The sequence below is a fragment of the Leptidea sinapis genome, chromosome 46 (genome assembly GCF_905404315.1).
Source record: "Leptidea sinapis chromosome 46, ilLepSina1.1, whole genome shotgun sequence".
Lineage (NCBI taxonomy): Eukaryota > Metazoa > Arthropoda > Insecta > Lepidoptera > Pieridae > Leptidea > Leptidea sinapis.
In genome coordinates this window covers 7,325,015-7,342,022 of record NC_066310.1, presented here as the reverse complement: position 1 = coordinate 7,342,022, position 17,008 = coordinate 7,325,015, and the positions used below count along the sequence as shown (strand labels likewise).

The following is a 17,008-nucleotide window of genomic DNA, read 5'->3' as shown; positions in this document are numbered from 1 at the left end:
AAATAGGCGCCGTTGTGGTACCCATAATCTAGCCGGCATCCCGTGCAAAGGAGCCTCCCACTCCCACTTCGCGACAACACCGACACAATTTATTATGTGAAAGCGTCTCGATCAAAAGGGTTACTGAAGACAATCTCTCTCTATCATTGTTAAGGACTAGTCATTAGTCCTGGGTCTAACATTCCTCAAAAAGCTGTTATCAGGACAGACAGCGTGCAGTGAATTGCTGGATAAAATAAATTTCAAAATCCCGCATAGATATCCACGAAATCCGATTACTAACATACTTGTGGAACCAGTAAGTAGGACAAATGCCCTTAAACATTCTCCATTATCAAGGATGTGTTCTGAGTACTATCGATTTTCCGCGTCCATAAAAGATTTTGATATTTTTCATGACACAGTGACAAGTCTGAAAAAAACAACTAACCGCACATTTCTGTCTGTAAATAATAATATGTTAGTTGATATTCATACAAACTATTTCTTCGTTATATTGTATCTTTTATTGTTAGTAATCTGCTTAAAATCCTTGTTAAATTTGTAGGTCGAACTGTATTTTGTATTTAAATTAGTGTCTTGCAATGAGAGTGGTGTATGCACCAGTAACTGGCATTCATACCTGATTATAAACCTATAAGACCATAATTATTTTTAATGTTTTGTATGGAATGCTGTTGGTGTGTCAATAAATATATAAATAAAGCCTTTGAGCCAGCGCTGTCTATGTCTGTGTCACTATGGAATGTTTCACAAACGCGCTGAAACATCTGAGCTGCACTTGATATTAATTTTTCAGCGGTATTGAAACCCAGAAAAAGTAAAAATAAAGTGCGAAGTTAGAGATAGGTTTGATAAAAAAAAGCACAGTAAAACTCATAATAATGTTTTCTTTCTATAATTAAATTCGATGAAGTTTTATACACAATGTTGCCAACACCAACAATAGTCCACTGACCTTCATCATTTTCAGTGACATTCGGCACTATGTATCCACATGACTTACATTTCTTTCTCGTTCTGTTGTAGTATCTGTCTCGGCTACCGTTTGGTTTGATGAGTTCGCAACTTTCTAGGTTGTCTATGGAATAGGGGAAACTGAGTTCGAAATTATCTCCTTTTATGTGGTATTGCATTGGTGGAGAGGCTAGTATGTTCTCTAAAAACAATATAATTAAATAAACTTATTTTATCGCAAATAAAAAAAATAATTATAATGTAATTCACAAAACCAAAATAACTGTAATTTAGGAAGGTTGCTCTTAATGAAAAGTTGTCATAAACTTTTATATTTTATGCTGTCAAAGCACAGACCTCTACTTTAAACCACTACTGGACTGGCGGCTGTCAAAGTGCTTTTGTGCCTGTTTGATATTCGCCATTTTGGCGCTGTTGGCCAAGTAGCCAGAGTCTGCCGTACTAAAACTAAGGATGAGAACCTCAACAAACATCGATAGATCGTGGGAAACTATTTACAAAAGGGAAATGTGTACTTTATTACGTTGATGCTTGAAGTATTAATTATAACACGAAAAACGAACGAAAATAATTCAAAATGCAAAAATATTTCAGAGTATTGTAAGTTCCTTCGCAGCCATTTGTATTATACGTCAAAGTTCTATGGATGCTCGCGAGTGGCGCTTCAGATAGTCACAAAAAATTTGCTGTGAAACATATAGAATAGCCTGTCCAGAGGTATTGATACAGGTCAGTGTGTCAAAATAAAATACTTGCAATATCTGCAATGTCATATTTCTTTGACATTATTATAACTATTCGATGTTCAAACACGATTCTATGTTTATTATAATAATATAAATCTGATTTAAGCATAAAAATTAGGTATCGGTGCGCTAAAGACGGAAAACTATAAGCTTACGACGCGAGTTGTGAGTACGGGTTATAATCAGTGGGGGAAATTGCATAGAAAGATTATCCAATAGAAGATGAGCAACGACTGACGAGCCAATATGAACGTGTAGCCTACCCAACGCACGCTTAAGACCGGGGTCATGTAATGCGTAGAGTTTAATGATCCTTTAGCCATTTAAACAGGGATGGAAGTTCGCAATGATAACGGTTTGGTGACGCCAGCAGACGTGGGTAGTTTGCAAGCGGTACTTTTGATTGATGATTTTTGAAGAAGGTAAGCTAGTGGTTTAATATTCAAAATGCTAACGAGCTAATTCTTAGCATTTTTTTTTATATAAAAGGGGGCAGATGGAAGTGGTGAGCCAACCGTCCATGAACATCCGCAAAAGGGTCAAGAGATGCGTTAAGGGAGTATGCTCTATGCTTAATATCTCTAGAGTCGTATCGGTTCGGGAGAAAAATTGCAGCCGGTAATTGTTTCTGGCTTTGGCTGTACGAGGTAAGAAGTTCCTCGCAAAACGCGTGGTTGTGGAGTGCCAGACGTCAAAAGGACGCGGGAAGTGTAGCTGACTTGCAACTTGTCAATCAATATCGTATACAGTAAAAATAGATTCGCTTTTCTTTTCTATTTTGCTCTAACAGCTTTATCTTGATATTCTTCTCTCTTGCACGATTTGTTTGTCTACGCTGTTCTAGTGTTAGTCTGTGGGAACAATACTAATTGTCTTGCTTTGTTGACACTGGACTGGTGGCTGTCAAAGTGCTTGTGTGCTTGTTTGAAATTCGCCATTTTGGCGCTGTTGGCCATGTAGCGAGAATCTGCTGTACTAAAACTAGTGATGACAACCTTAGCAAATATCGATAGATTGTGGAAAACTATTTCCAAAAAAAATTGTGTACTTTATTATGTTCATTCTTGAAGTATAAAAACACATAAAACGAACATATGGAACAGCCTGTCCATTGGTATTTACACAGGTCAGTGGTGGAGAGTAATTGTTTGTCAGTAAAAAATTACAATGTAATCAACATGCTAACTAAACAACGAGTAAAATACTAACATAAATGTAGATATTATTTCTTAAAATAAGTATAATACTATACTTAGAACTAATATTATTCTTAGAACTGATGTAATAGAATATAAAATCTCGTATCACTCTAGTAATTTTTTTAAACTAATTAGAATCATATATGTGAAACCTAGTAAATTGCTTTTTGTTATACAAATAGATGTCAACATTGTTATAAATAGATGTAAGTTTTCTTAATAAATAAATAAAATAAAAATTGAAATAAATACCAACCTACGATTTCAATCGAAATTACTTGAAATACTTCGATCCACTTCTCATCCTTCTCAAAAGCGCTCAACACCCAATTTCCATGGTCTTCTACACCCAGGGGACCAATCATGAACTCATCACATGCTACACTGACTTCATTATCAAATACATTCATAGAATTAAGGCTATTTTCATTAGTTATTTTAAAATTTGAGGCATTTATAACTTCTTTTGTTCGGTTTTTGGCGATGATATTATGTAGAGAAGAACTACAGGTATGATGAATGTTTAGTTTTTTTACATCACCGTTTGGTTTGTTCAAATAGTATTGAGTGTTATTGGTGATGATTGGAGCATTGATTATAACGATGTCTTCGAGGCTACATGGTATTAGCAGGGGCGATAATTCTATTTTAGTTTCTGCTGGAAAGAAGAAGAGGCTAAGTTAGGTAAAAATTTCACCTTTTTGGTCTTAGAAGTGATTTTCATTATTATAACACTAGAAATAAGGGTAACTAACTTGTAACTAGTAGGCTTCATAAGATACCTAATACCTTCAATTGTCTATAAATAAATTTAAAAATCTGTTGTAAATCCTACTACTCCACAGCTGAATATGTAAGTGATCGGACAGCCTGGGACTAGATTATGATTATTTTATAGTAATACAATATTGTATATTTTATTAAAAAGAGTGCAAATAAAAGAATGCTGGGAGGGTTTCTTGCGCCGCTTCTTCTCTCTCAGAGCGCCATTTGTTTGGCAAGCGGTAGTAGTATCTAGTATATTAGAAAACAGACATCAAAAAGATTTCTAAAGGAATCAATTTTGAGGAATTAAATGCATTTTAACAATAATTACAGGCTTTATAATTTTGATTATTAACTTTGATCGCAGCTTTCCTGTCGTTCTTTTCCAAAAACTAACATATTTACAACACAAATTACAATAATCAAGCACATTATACTATTGTTAGACGCTATTATGCGAGGACTCACAAAGTTGGAGCAGCAACTGCACCAACACCTCAAATCTATTAGTAAATAGATCACAATCAGAGACTGGCGGCACGGGCGCCGCAGTGCGTGCTACCATGCGACCCGCGGGTACCGCCATCAGACGGTGATTTCTACTATGAATAGATAATTATATATCTATCTAAGATCAAGTAAAACACTAACAATACCTACATGTTTTTTTTTATATTTGACGAATCATTTAGCCCAGTGGTTACCGGTTAGTGACCCTGACTTTTCTGCTTCTGAGCTAGGGATCCTGGGTTCGAATACCGGTAATTGCAAACGTTGGTATGACGAATATTAATATTTGTTTCCGAGTCATGGATATTTATGTAATTCTTAATATATTTATTGTATTAAATAAATAGTTGTCTGGTATCGGGTATGCTCAATACCTATGGTTAATTTGATGCCAAAATATATTGTGTGAAGTGTGTCAATTATTATTATATTACATACTAGCTGACCCAGCAAACGTTGTATTGCAAATTAATAAAAAAAAAATTGTTGGCCTATAAAAAAAAATGTTTGCCGATTTTCATGTCATACAAATCGGCATAGCCGTTTTGCAGGAGTTTGGACACTGTGACACGAGAATTTTATATAATATAGATAATATTAGAAATACTCGCACTATATGAATAAAAAAAAATTTTATCCGTTCGCAAAACGTGATTTAGGAACGTTTTTCATTTGCTAAATAACTTTTCGTATAATCCCGCGCGGGACATCAGCTGCAGCCTACACTTTTAATATCACAAAAGTACCTTGAAGCTTGTTTTTTTTACATTTTCGACGGGCTACTAACATTCGAAATGAAAAAATTCCTGCAGAGTTACAATAGAGTATGAGGTGCTCATTTTTTGTTAAGTGACATCATTTTAAATAGCGAGAAAATTGATTATCAAATAAAACGACATTAATCTATTAACAAATTTAAAAAATAAATTCTTATCTATGGGATTAGAATCGGCGGCGGAATCTGCCGAAAACCTAAAACGGAGGAAATATGCATCACTCGGTGATGGATACATATATTTTGTTCCCTTTGGGGTGGAGACGATGGGTCCTTGGGGTTAATCGGCACAAAAACTCGTAAAAGAGCTATCCAGGCGTCTAACCGATTTAACTGGTGAGCCAAGATCTGGTACGTACCTCTGTCAAAAGATAAGTTTGGCTATACAAAGAGGTAACATTGCCAGCTCATTTCATGGGCACCTTACCTACCGATAGCGATCTTAATGATATTTTCTATTTGTAATTAATTAATTTTGTTAGATTATTTAAGTTTTATTTTATTATTATTTATATAAATAGCGTTATTAATTATTAAGTCATATGTAAATAATTTGAAATGGGATTATAATTTATTTTCTTAATCAAGACTTCTAGGTACATACAGTTGACGTGAAATGTGTGCTATTGAAATGAAATTACCATAAAATCGTTAATTTCAGAATTTCATTATTTACCTACTTACTTGCTTTCTGCTTACTTTATATTTTTCTCTTCATATATAATTTTTTTTTTAATATCTTACAACCTTTTGTCCTGATATTTTAAAGTAATATGAAAAATTGAAATACATCTAATGAGTTTTATGTTTATTAATAACAAAAGCATCAAATGAATCAAATCCTTTGAGTTTATTTAAACAAGATACTACGAACTTCCATGTATTTTCCGCAATGTATGTCAAGCGATTATCCGACTTTCGGGCGATAGCATGAGTGCTTCAACAGTGCACCATATTATATAGTTTTCGTGGTATTGACTGATAAGGTCCCTTTTTAATATTCTTTTGAATGGCATCTACAGTCATGTGAAACGGTTTGATAAGGAACTGGTACAATGTATGTTTATATTGATAGACTGTTTCTTTGACGTATTTTAGGTATAAATACAGATATAGATCCTGTGGGTATAAATATATAACCCTCTGGAGCATGTAGTGGTACAGATTTGGAACTTTGTTATATAGATGCAGGTCTCAATGGTTTTGTGCACAGGTTTAAATTGGAATCCATCTGCTAAGCTAGCATACGATGGGGTGACATAGAAGCGTCCCTTTATGCCGCCAAGTTATGAATATATTATAACCTATAACCAATTTTGATTGGCATGTCGTAAATATGTCAAATAAAACACTTTTTAAAGGATTTAAAAATTGTAACTGTGTTTTTACAGTTAAAAATTAAATTTATTTTATTAATAGCTGACCCAGCAAATGTAGTATTGCCGATATTAAATTCGCGATATAAAAGTAACTGTTGATCGCAGATGGGTGAAAATTTGAAGTTGTATGTATTTTTTAATGCTGACTCATAATCAAAAAATTAAAAATATGCGGACCTATCCAATATGCACTCAGAATTTCTTGAGAATCGGCCAAGTCGTTTCGAAGCAGTTTAACTACAAACACCGCGACATTAGAATTTTATATATTAGATTTTAGCTAACCCGACGTTTCGTGACGTTTCCAGACTTTTCGAGGAAGACCGTGTTTTATTTAAGTAACACTCGCGTTAATCAAAGAAAACACGAAGTTGTATACACTTGGAATAAGCTCCTTAGTATTTTGAAAGCTGTCAAGTCGTCAATACGCTAGTATCAGACGTAATAAAGTTTCCAATATTCCTTTATTTTCTATAGCTCTAAACACCTTCGGTGTCGCAACAGATTGAAGCGCGAATGACTACGGTGCCACCGATTCGATCCTCGCCAACCGTTTAAATAAGTCTTTTGTTTTCAAATCGATACTACGTTTATTTGAATTATAATAAAAAGGCATAAAAGGCATTTATTTTCTCAAAATTGATTCCTTTAGAATTCTTTTTGATGTCATTAGTAACATACTAGATACTACTACTGCTTCGGAAACAAATGGCGCTATCTCTTTTCAATAAAAATATACAATATTGTACAGTCACTTCTTTCGCTATAAAATAATCACAATCTAGTCCCAGGCTGTCCGATCATTTAGATATTCAGCTGAAAGTAATAGGATTTACGACAGAGCCATTTTTTTATAAAACTTTTAAATTTATTTATAGATGATGCCTGAACAGTGACTGGGACTTTATTATAAAAGTGTATACATTTACCCTTAAAGCTATTATGTATCTTATGAAGCCTACTAGAATTAGTTACAAGCAATCGCTTATTTCTAGTGTTATAATAATGAAAATCACTATTAAGAGCAAATAGATGACGATTTTTGTGAACGTATATTAAATTTTCATAAATGTACTGACAATGAACAGTCATAATATTTATTTCTTAAAATTTTTTTTTGAGAGACTGTCTATAACCAAGCTGATATAAAGCACGAACAGCTAGCTCTCTTTTGCAGAGAAAACACCATATTAATGTCAGCATGCCCCCATAGTAAAATACCGTACGCCATGATGCTGTGAAAATAACTGAAGTACACTAATCTAGGGGTCGCCACATTCGTGTACTCTCTAATCTTTCTAATGCCGGCAACGTTCCTGTGATTCCTCTGGTCTTACAAGTGTCGGCTCGTTTGTCCTTCTCTTCCATAAAAAAACTCGAGAGGCAAAGGCTCCAATTTCATACCATTGTTGAATACCATTCCACAAAGTCACTATTTTGTCAAGATTGTTCGAGAAGTATGGAGATGTACTAAAAGGACAAGAGCGACTAAAGTGACATAAAACTTGGATGAAAGAATTGATACGAATAGTTTAACAAATTTAAAACATCTTGCCTTTATCTTACCTTTGTCACTACAGAATTATACAAATAATTTGAGTTTTCTTTAGTGTTAATTCCGCCAATATTTGTCTTTAAACAATTCGGCACGTGTTTCGCCTCTACACGAGGCATCCTCAGGACTTGTTGTTCGAGACAAAGACTCGTGCCAAATTTTGGCGAGACCAATATTGGCGGAATTAACACTAAAGAAAACTCAAATTATTTGTATAATTATGGATTTCCGCAAAGTAACGCGTACTGCAATAAATTTTACTACAGAATTACATGACATTGAGAAGTAATTTTAAATTTGGAGGAACTTTACATTGCGTTAATTACATTAATGAGACAGTTTGGAAATATTATAGTTAATTTAAGATTTAACTATCACCATATAATTAAGTTATTAATCATTATTGAATAACATTTTTTTTTATCATATTATATTACCTTCTATTTGTTGCTCCTCAAGTTTAACCAAAACACCAAAAACATTGAATTGTAAATTAAATATAATCCACTTTATAACACGCGTGTTCATGACTTGAGATAAACCATAACTGACTCAATTTTACGTGTTTTGATAGCGTTCGGATACAAACATTGATACTAAGTCCATTTTGACACCAAGTTTTGGTGAATTTTTAGTTAATAAATATTTATTTTCGTATACTGCATAATAAATTGTTGAGACCAACATTGTGATGAAGTTATCTTATTGTTACTAGATCTTATTGCCCCTTACCTTCTCTTTCTCTCTCCACCTGTCTCCGATGCTAGAACATCTTCTATACTGCCTAAATTGACAAGTTTGAGTAATTAATTATAGTTAAACATAGATATGCTTAATAAGGTTTAAGTTTAGGCAAAGACGTCTTCATTATTTATTACAATAAATTATTTAAGCATTATTTTTTTATATATGGGGCGCGTAAGATGCTCACGTGAAGGAATGTCGAGAGTTAACTGGATGAAATGATGCGTTGCCGTTTAAGTTGGTAGTAATAGCCTAAAGACATTATCGTATTGACATTGTCCAAAATGTATGGTCCATCGCACAAAATTATTATTATTACCTTCCGTATCGAATACGACGGCGGACCAATTAGATGCGAGGCACCCACCGAACCGTCTGATTGTTCGGCCGTACCAAATCCGACCATGTGTCTAAACACATGCTCGAACTATATGTATGCTTTCAGCATTGAAAGTACTTAACCTAAGTCGTATCGGTTCGGGAAAACTGGAGCATCATCCCACAAAGTAGCTGTGCCAGTCTAGAAGTTTCTCGCAAACGCGCGGTTATAGATTTTTTAATGAAAATAAGGGACGAGACGAGCATCACGTTCAGCTGATGGTAATTGATACGCCCTGCCCATTCCAATGCAGTGCCGTTCAGGATTATTTAAAAACCCAAAAATTCTGAATGGCACTGCATTTGCGCTCGTCACCTTGAGACATAAGATGCTAAGTCTCGTTTGCCCAGTAATTTACAAGTTACGGCGCCCTTCACACCGAAACACAATAATGCTTACACATTACTGCTTCACGGCAGTAATAGGCGCTGTTGTGGTACCCATAATCTAGCCGGCATCCTGTGCAAAGGAGCCTCCTAAATACTAATGCCAAACTTCATCATTATAATTTATTTAATTACATATCATTATTGTTTTATTCTAACATGAAATAAAGATAACATACACGATAAAATGACAAAAGCACCAACAATTAAGTGCTATTGTATAGGTACGACTCAGCGTCGGTTATAATTTGGCACGTAACAGCTCATTATTAATAAATCATCAATACATAGGTTCGAATCCAGTAGGTGCAATCATTTATATGATGAATATGGATGTTTGTTTCCGAGTCATGGATGTTTATATGTATTTATGTATGTTTAAGTAAGTTTATTGTATTTAATATATCGTTGTCTTGTATCCGTAGTACAGGCTATGCCTAGTTTGGGGTAAGATAAGTTGTGTAAAAGTGAGTCAATATTATTATTATTATTTTATATTATTATAGTCCGTTCACATTTATTTTGCGTCTCGCTGTAAAGTAGGCTAGCCTAGCGCTCTATTGACTTATTTTATTACATCACATAGTTCCTTGTTCGATATATTTTACATAATGTTTATTACATAGGTCACAATTGCTCATACAATTATATGTATAAGTTGAAAATACTCTCGTTAAAAATATGTAGGAACAAGAGTTTGTCCTTTAATAATTTTTATTAATGTAGAAGACATATTTGAGGCCGCACCTGAATACATATAACAGCTATGAATTTTTGTCTGTTTATTTAGATTAGATTCGATAAATTTACCGATAACATATCGTTCACAAGTTTGTCAATGTGACAAAAATACTGCTACAACAACTTCATTTATTACTGTTTTTATTGAATAGGCCTATTCATCATTTAGTGTATCGAACTTAAATAAACTTTGTTACGGGGCATTCTTTATGGAAGGAGAGGAGCAGAGTACGTACGGGTCATGTGGTATGTAATCTCCGCTGCCCTTCTTGCTGCATCAGAGCGTTCTCACGTGACTCTTGCCGGACTTCTAGGTGTACGCAAGTTTTTATGAAGGCACCCATACGGTATTGTCTTGGAAATGCTCGAAGTTCATTCCATAGTTTTGTAGTAATAATACTAAAGTCACCGACAACTGAAATGATAGCGAAATTGAAGTGGCTGTGGCACATAGCTCGACGGACAGTTGGCCGGTGGGGCAGCTAAGTCCTCGCAGGGTTGGTAGGACAAGATGGACCGACGATCTGGTCAGGATGGCCGGAATACGTTCGATGAGGGCAGCGCAGGACCGATCGTCGTGGAGACCTTTGTGGGAGGCCTTTGTCCAACAGTGGGCGTCTTGCCGCGCATATGATGAACAATATTACAAATTAGATGAATCTTTAACTTCATTTTTGAAGTTATTACTTCCTTTGGTGCATTATGGAAAAATTATGAGAGTAAATTTTAAAAATGCGCGCGTGAATCGAGATCCAAATTCATTATTGCAATAACTAGAGGTATTGTTCTTTCTTCAAACGTAAAATAGCACGAAGAATTATTTTTTAAGGTTTTTTGTTTAATAACGCGTTCATATGTAAGTACATTTTCACGTTTCTTCCTTTTTTTGTAAATCTCGGCCTCCTCCAACCTCTTCCGTTCGAGTCTTTCATTTGCGACTCTATGGCCTATCGCAGATGACACACTTTTTGTGCTATCGAGTCTGCGGCACACAAAAAGTCTGCATTGCGCTCAGAATGTCTTTGGCAGATATTACCCAGACTCCACGCACACGACGATAGACTGTACGACTAACATCGTGTGCGTTGAGTCTGTTCTTTCGCTCATTTTGTCGGCAGAATGGAAGTACAGAGATTGTGGTGTAACAATGTATTATTTCGTACTTGAGATGTAAAAAAGAAGAAGAAATTGAGAATTTTGGGTTCATCCTTTTCTTTCAGAACCATTGCGGCATTGCATATAATTCTATATATTTTATTATCACAGACTAAAAAGTGCGTTACGGATAGTCTGCCGTCTGCGATAGCCCTGCCGTATTCCAAATTACTCCTGCCATTTGTCTGACGTTGTAGTTTGGTATTGCAATAGAATGTGGACGGCGGTGATCACTTAACATCAGGTAATACTTACGCTCGATTGTCCTCCTGTTCCCGTAAAAAATAATAATGAGTCTGGCACTAATTTACATCGGTGCAATTTTATCATTAATCTCATAAATTTATCATTTTAGACAACCAAGAATAACTAGAATATATCTCTCTGCGCAGAACGTGCGCGCATATTTTGATATAAAGTTGTTACGGGTATTATGGGTACGCCACAGAACTTTCTAGATAGATCTGGGTTTCAAGAATTTGTCCTTTTATTGTGATGCTGGTTGCAGGTCTGGTCAAAGATAAGCTTGAAAGAAACTGCAATGAAATTAAACAATATCTTTATTAAAGGTTCATGTTTACGGGGCAATGGCCACACTTTCTATCCACCTGTTGTAAGATGCAACTCTAGTGTTGATACCGGTGTATCTGTTGCCAGCGCAACCTTCACTCCAGGAGTACACCCCGACCACCACGTTGTTGTGTACTAAAGGTCCTCCTGTATCTCCCTGTGAGACAAAACCATACAAGTCCTTTAAGTTATCGCAATTGATTCCTTTATAATTATTGAGAATTAAAAACGAATTGGAAGATCATGTTTTTTTTATGAAAATAAGGGACGAGACGAGCAGGACGTTCAGCTAATGGGTTTTTGATGCGCCCTGCCCATTACCGTTCACTGCCGCTCAGAAATCTTGAAAAACCCCAAAAATTCTGAGTGGCACTACAATTGCGCTCGTCACCTTAAGACATAAGATGTTGAGTCTCATTTGCCCAGTAATTTCACTAGCTACAAAGCATATATATAATATATAAAGCAGCAAGCTAAACTTGCTGCGCTTAATGTTAGAATAATTAATAATCTGAAATTTTCTTTTTATTAATTTAAAACATTTGCATCAATTACCCTTGTGACGCCCCATCCAACAGCTTTTACTGCAGCACCACTTGGAAGTTGGTAATTAGTACCAGGCAAGTAAATAGACTGTACATTAACGCAATTAACATCTTATGTCTCAAGGTGACGAGCGCAATTGTAGTGCTGCTCAGATTTTTTGGGTTTTTCAAGAATCCTGAGCGGCACTGCATTGTAATGGGTAGGGCGTATCAATTTCCATCAGCTGAACGTCCTGCTCGTCTCGTCCCATATTTTCATTAAAAAAAATCCGTGATTAGTTGTATTATTCTGGAATACAGTCCAACACATAACTGTTTAGCGGCAGAGCCTTGCGATAATTCTACCTAGCTATGTTTTAATATTTTTTTTTATGGAAAAGGAGCACAAACGAGCTTACAGGTCACCTGGTGTTAAGTGATCGTAGCCGTCCACATTCTCTTGCAACACCTTTTACGCGCTTTTTTCGAAGTTACCCATGTCGTATCGTCCCGGAAACACCGCACAAGGAAGCTCATTCAACAGCTTTGTAGTACATGGAAGAAAGCTCTTTCTTGGAGGAAAGTGGAGTACCGCAACACACCCAGATGGTGGGAATGATATCCTAACTTGTGGCGTGTCGTGCGAAGGTGGAATTCGGCGGCAGGAATCATGTGAAACAGCTCTTCGGAACACTCCCCGTGGTAGATGCGGTAGAAGACACACAATGAAGCGACATTTTTACGCAACCCCAAGTGATCCTGCCGTTCATAGAGCACTAGGTCCCCGACAATTCGAGCTGCTCTGCGTTGCACACGGTCAAATGGATCGAGATGATATGTTCTTAATAGAAGATTTGTACATACATGGCACTGCCCACGAATACCAACGTTGATCCAACCAGCGCACAGCATGTTGTCAGTGATAGTGAAGCCGAGCTCACTATAGCGGCTTGCGCACGTCGCCTGGTCGGTCACCCAGATCTCAACCTCACGAAGTTCTGGTGATAGATCCCCATTTGCCTTAAACAGATACACAAGTTTTAAAACTGACCGTTTTTTTAAATCTAGGATGTCAAAATACATAAATTTTTACATTTGGTTTAACTTTTTCATCTGAAATTTGAATTTTAACTGCTCTCTCGTCAAACACTGTACGGATAACAATTTCAAAACAATCTGTTATTTTTAAAGTGATTTTTGGGATTAATTATAAGTAATTAAATTTGTTACCAAAAATTGTGCACGATGCGCGACTCGAACCCGCAACCTCTCGGGCTCTGTCCGAGTTCTCTTTCCAACAGAGCCAACCGTCCGAGTACACATGGGTCGTAAATTATGGTATATCTTGTTCAACTCTTTTGTTAACATTTGAAAGAGCGCCATTTCAAGTCAATTGCCTAATATATGCAATTATTGGGGTTGAGCCTGTTATCAACTGTAAAGTAGATGGAGCTACAACCTGAGAGTTGCACTGGATATACCAACATTTAGAAGCCATGGGTTCCCAATCCGTAAGAGCGTTCGGACCCGAGAAGTCGTGGATTCGAGTCTTGCATCTTTCATAAATTTTGGTACCAAATTTATTTTAAAATTTTTATTAAAAATATAAACAATAAATGACTATTAATCCTTAATTGTATATGAGTATACCTATAAAGCAGCAAGCTACGAGTAAACTGCGCTTAATGTTAGAATAATTAATAATCTGAAATTATCTTTTTATTAATTTAAAACATTTGCGACAATTACCCTTGTGACGCCCCATCCAACAGCTTTTACTGGAGCACCACTTGGAAGTTGGTAATTAGTACCAGGCAAGTAAATAGACTGTACATTCACCCCATAAACCACATTTAGCGTAGTCCTCAGAACCGCAATGTCATTTACTTTAGTAATGGACTCGAAGTCTGGGTGGGTGGTTATACGTCTTACAATATACACCAAGCCTCCTTTATTTGCGTAAGATGAGCCGACTCTAGCCCGCCAAGAAAAAGCGTCATGGGCGCTGCAAAATAGACCATCTTGTTAATTTTTTTGCGGAATTTATTCATTAAGTAGAAATAATACACGATGATATTGACGGTAAACAACAAACGTAAACTTAGGCGATTTAAACTCCTATTACATGAATAAGATTAATTAATTGCGAATACAAGGAAGGTTTATAAATTTGTTGAATTATGAAATGCAAAAGACTAAAAATAAATCCGTAATCACCTCGTACCAGTGAAGAAGCAAGACGCAGCAGACAAGATGGCGTTGTTACTGAGTATTGTCCCTCCGCAGAGCTGTCTGTAAGATCCACCTTCCAGATTGTTCAGCAAGGGTACAACATACGGATGTTGGGAGATTGGTCTAACATTTCCACCCGCGATCCTGCTCGTTGGACTCCCTAAATATTTAAGAGGATAAACAAATAATTTTCTTATTACTTCCACGCATATTATCTAGCCACAAACTAGGCATACCTACACGTTGGGGGCTAGACAACGATTTATTCATGAGACATCTATAATATACTAAACATTATTTGACAATAATTCATCTCAACATTGAAGGTAATGTTTCTAAATGTAATTGGCGAATCAAAAGTGTTAATGATGTGTTGAGATGCGTGTCCCTGGTGCGCATATAATATTATGTAGCACCTACATAATATTAAAGGTGTATGTCCCTACATGTGCTTTTAAAATGTTCGCATTGGGCCCACCTCTCTTGCACGGACGTTTCTAAGCCACCATGCGGTTCATTAGCGACCTATAATATTAAACTTTTGTCGTGTCCACAATATGTTATAGTTATGTCAAATTATTGTCCAAATAGATTTCGGTGATCTCAGTTAAATTGAATTAATTCTCTTTTGGAATTCAAAGGTCTAAAACCAAAGATCACTGATGTGCAATATGAATGTTTTTTATTTTACCTATGACCCCACAACCAAAACTATGTTATTTTGTGCATACTTCCCCTACATACATATTGATAATTATAACACTATCTCAAATAGTCTCGTCTCTTCTACCATCTTGAAATTTTGGACACACGGCGTCTGAGGTACAGAATAGGCACAATTAATTCTAAAATATTTACGGAACGTCCAACAATACAAATTACAAAAGGCGACGAAATAAAGCTTTAGAACTAAAGAGATAAGCGAGTGAAAAACAGAGGGCAGATCTTTATCTGACCGATCGTTCCTTGTAGGTGGACATGGCCTTATGTCGCCGGCAAAAGGTAGTATCGTATAACTAAATCTGTGTAATGAAAATAACAATATTAATAAAGCCACTAATGTTAGTTCTATATTTTTTGACTATGAATTAATACCACTAGATCAACAATTTAGCCGAAGCTTTTAAAAGAGGGTTTAATTAAGCAATAAAAAAAAATATCTCACCATTACATATTGTTACAAAGTAAATAACACTTAAAGCAAGCACCTTCATAATCACAGTATTTCTTGCAGTGTATTTCCGAACTTAATATAACTATACAATAATAATTAATATCTGATAAAATTTTATTAATAATGGTATATCTTCATATCAATGTGATAGGCGACTATCGAAAGCGGCCTTGATATATTATAATGACTAATGAGGCCAGTTATACAAACTGAAATCAATAAAATTGTAATGAAAAGTCTCCCCTTATCGTATCTCTCGATTCGAGATCACTCCGCGAATTTCCACAACGTGTATCCAGCATACTTGGCGTCAATATATCGAGCGACGTTCAGTTCCATGGTCACTTGAAAGAGAAGGCCAAATTCTCAGTAAGGCTAGACCGTTCTTCAAGCCACCTCCTGCATAAGACTCAAAGTCGGCCGCACATGGAGTACTTTTCCTACCTTGCGGGATTCCTCAGTACCAGATTCTTTCATTTGATCGCATGCGGCCCGAATGTTTGGCTAAATAACATAAATTTACATTGATTGGGAAAATAATTGTAAATAAGATTTATTACTGTGCCTACTCATACTCTTTTATATTTTTAAATTGTTATAAAATTGATAATTTATATTTTATTTTTCATATCATATCAGCCGGAAGACGCCCACAACTGGACAAAGGCATCCCCCAAAGAAGATTCTTCTTCTTCTTCGTCGGATTACTCTTGACAGAGCAGTCGTGGTCACGTCGAACTACGAACGATTCTACGCCAGTTATCCCTGGCTGTTGCTTCTCTGGCACATGTGTTGAGGGGAGTATTGGTTAGGGCTTTGATCTGGTCTGTCCAGCGCATAGGGGAGCTTCCTCTTGACCTACTGCCGTTGACCCAAAGAAGATACGTGGTCGCTATTCGAGGACTTTGGTGTCCGACCCAATCCGTCCGTCACGCCTTTGTACCATATATCTGTAGTGACAAAAGTAAGTTAAAGACAAAAAGTTTTAAATTTGGAATAACTTTGCTTCGCGTTTATTAATAACATAGAGTGGTAAACCCAAAGGTATTTAGAGGCATCCGTATTTACTTCACATATGGATATAATATGTTAAATATCACCAGATTGGGCAATATTCAATGTTAAAGTCACCTGTAAAAATAAGATCATTGCACTACCAAACTAAATATTATGTGCCAATAAAAAAGGAAACGAAA

The 17,008-nt window shown here is 35.9% G+C and overlaps 2 protein-coding genes across 2 annotated transcripts; both read right to left on the bottom strand.

Moving 5' to 3' along the window:
- Positions 1-839: 839 nt before the first annotated feature.
- On the bottom strand, positions 840-8,441 carry LOC126977882 (uncharacterized). Its single transcript, XM_050826512.1, has 3 exons — positions 8,345-8,441; positions 3,180-3,578; positions 840-1,159 (listed from the first exon to the last, which is right to left on the bottom strand). Exons 1-3 carry the CDS (start codon positions 8,433-8,435, stop codon positions 840-842), a joined length of 810 nt encoding a protein of 269 aa, XP_050682469.1. The 5' UTR covers positions 8,436-8,441.
- A 3,413-nt stretch (positions 8,442-11,854) lies between these two features.
- LOC126977849 (trypsin, alkaline A-like) lies at positions 11,855-15,957 on the bottom strand. Its single transcript, XM_050826485.1, has 5 exons — positions 15,804-15,957; positions 14,624-14,798; positions 14,156-14,411; positions 13,271-13,426; positions 11,855-12,039 (listed from the first exon to the last, which is right to left on the bottom strand). The coding sequence occupies exons 1-5, from the start codon at positions 15,850-15,852 to the stop codon at positions 11,890-11,892; spliced, it is 786 nt and encodes a 261-aa protein (XP_050682442.1). The 5' UTR covers positions 15,853-15,957; the 3' UTR covers positions 11,855-11,889.
- Positions 15,958-17,008: the final 1,051 nt, after the last annotated feature.

Coding starts and splice junctions, on each gene's coding strand:
- LOC126977882 (XM_050826512.1), bottom strand. CDS start 8,435: ATGAACACGCGTGTTATAAAGTGGATTATATTTAATTTACAATTCAAT. Junction 3,579..8,344: donor TGAGGAGCAACAAATAGAAG/GTAATATAATAT, acceptor TCTTTCCAGCAG/AAACTAAAATAGAATTATCG. Junction 1,160..3,179: donor AATTTCGATTGAAATCGTAG/GTTGGTATTTAT, acceptor TATTGTTTTTAG/AGAACATACTAGCCTCTCCA.
- LOC126977849 (XM_050826485.1), bottom strand. CDS start 15,852: ATGAAGGTGCTTGCTTTAAGTGTTATTTACTTTGTAACAATATGTAAT. Junction 14,799..15,803: donor CTTTGTAACAATATGTAATG/GTGAGATATTTT, acceptor TTAAATATTTAG/GGAGTCCAACGAGCAGGATC. Junction 14,412..14,623: donor TGCTTCTTCACTGGTACGAG/GTGATTACGGAT, acceptor TCTATTTTGCAG/CGCCCATGACGCTTTTTCTT.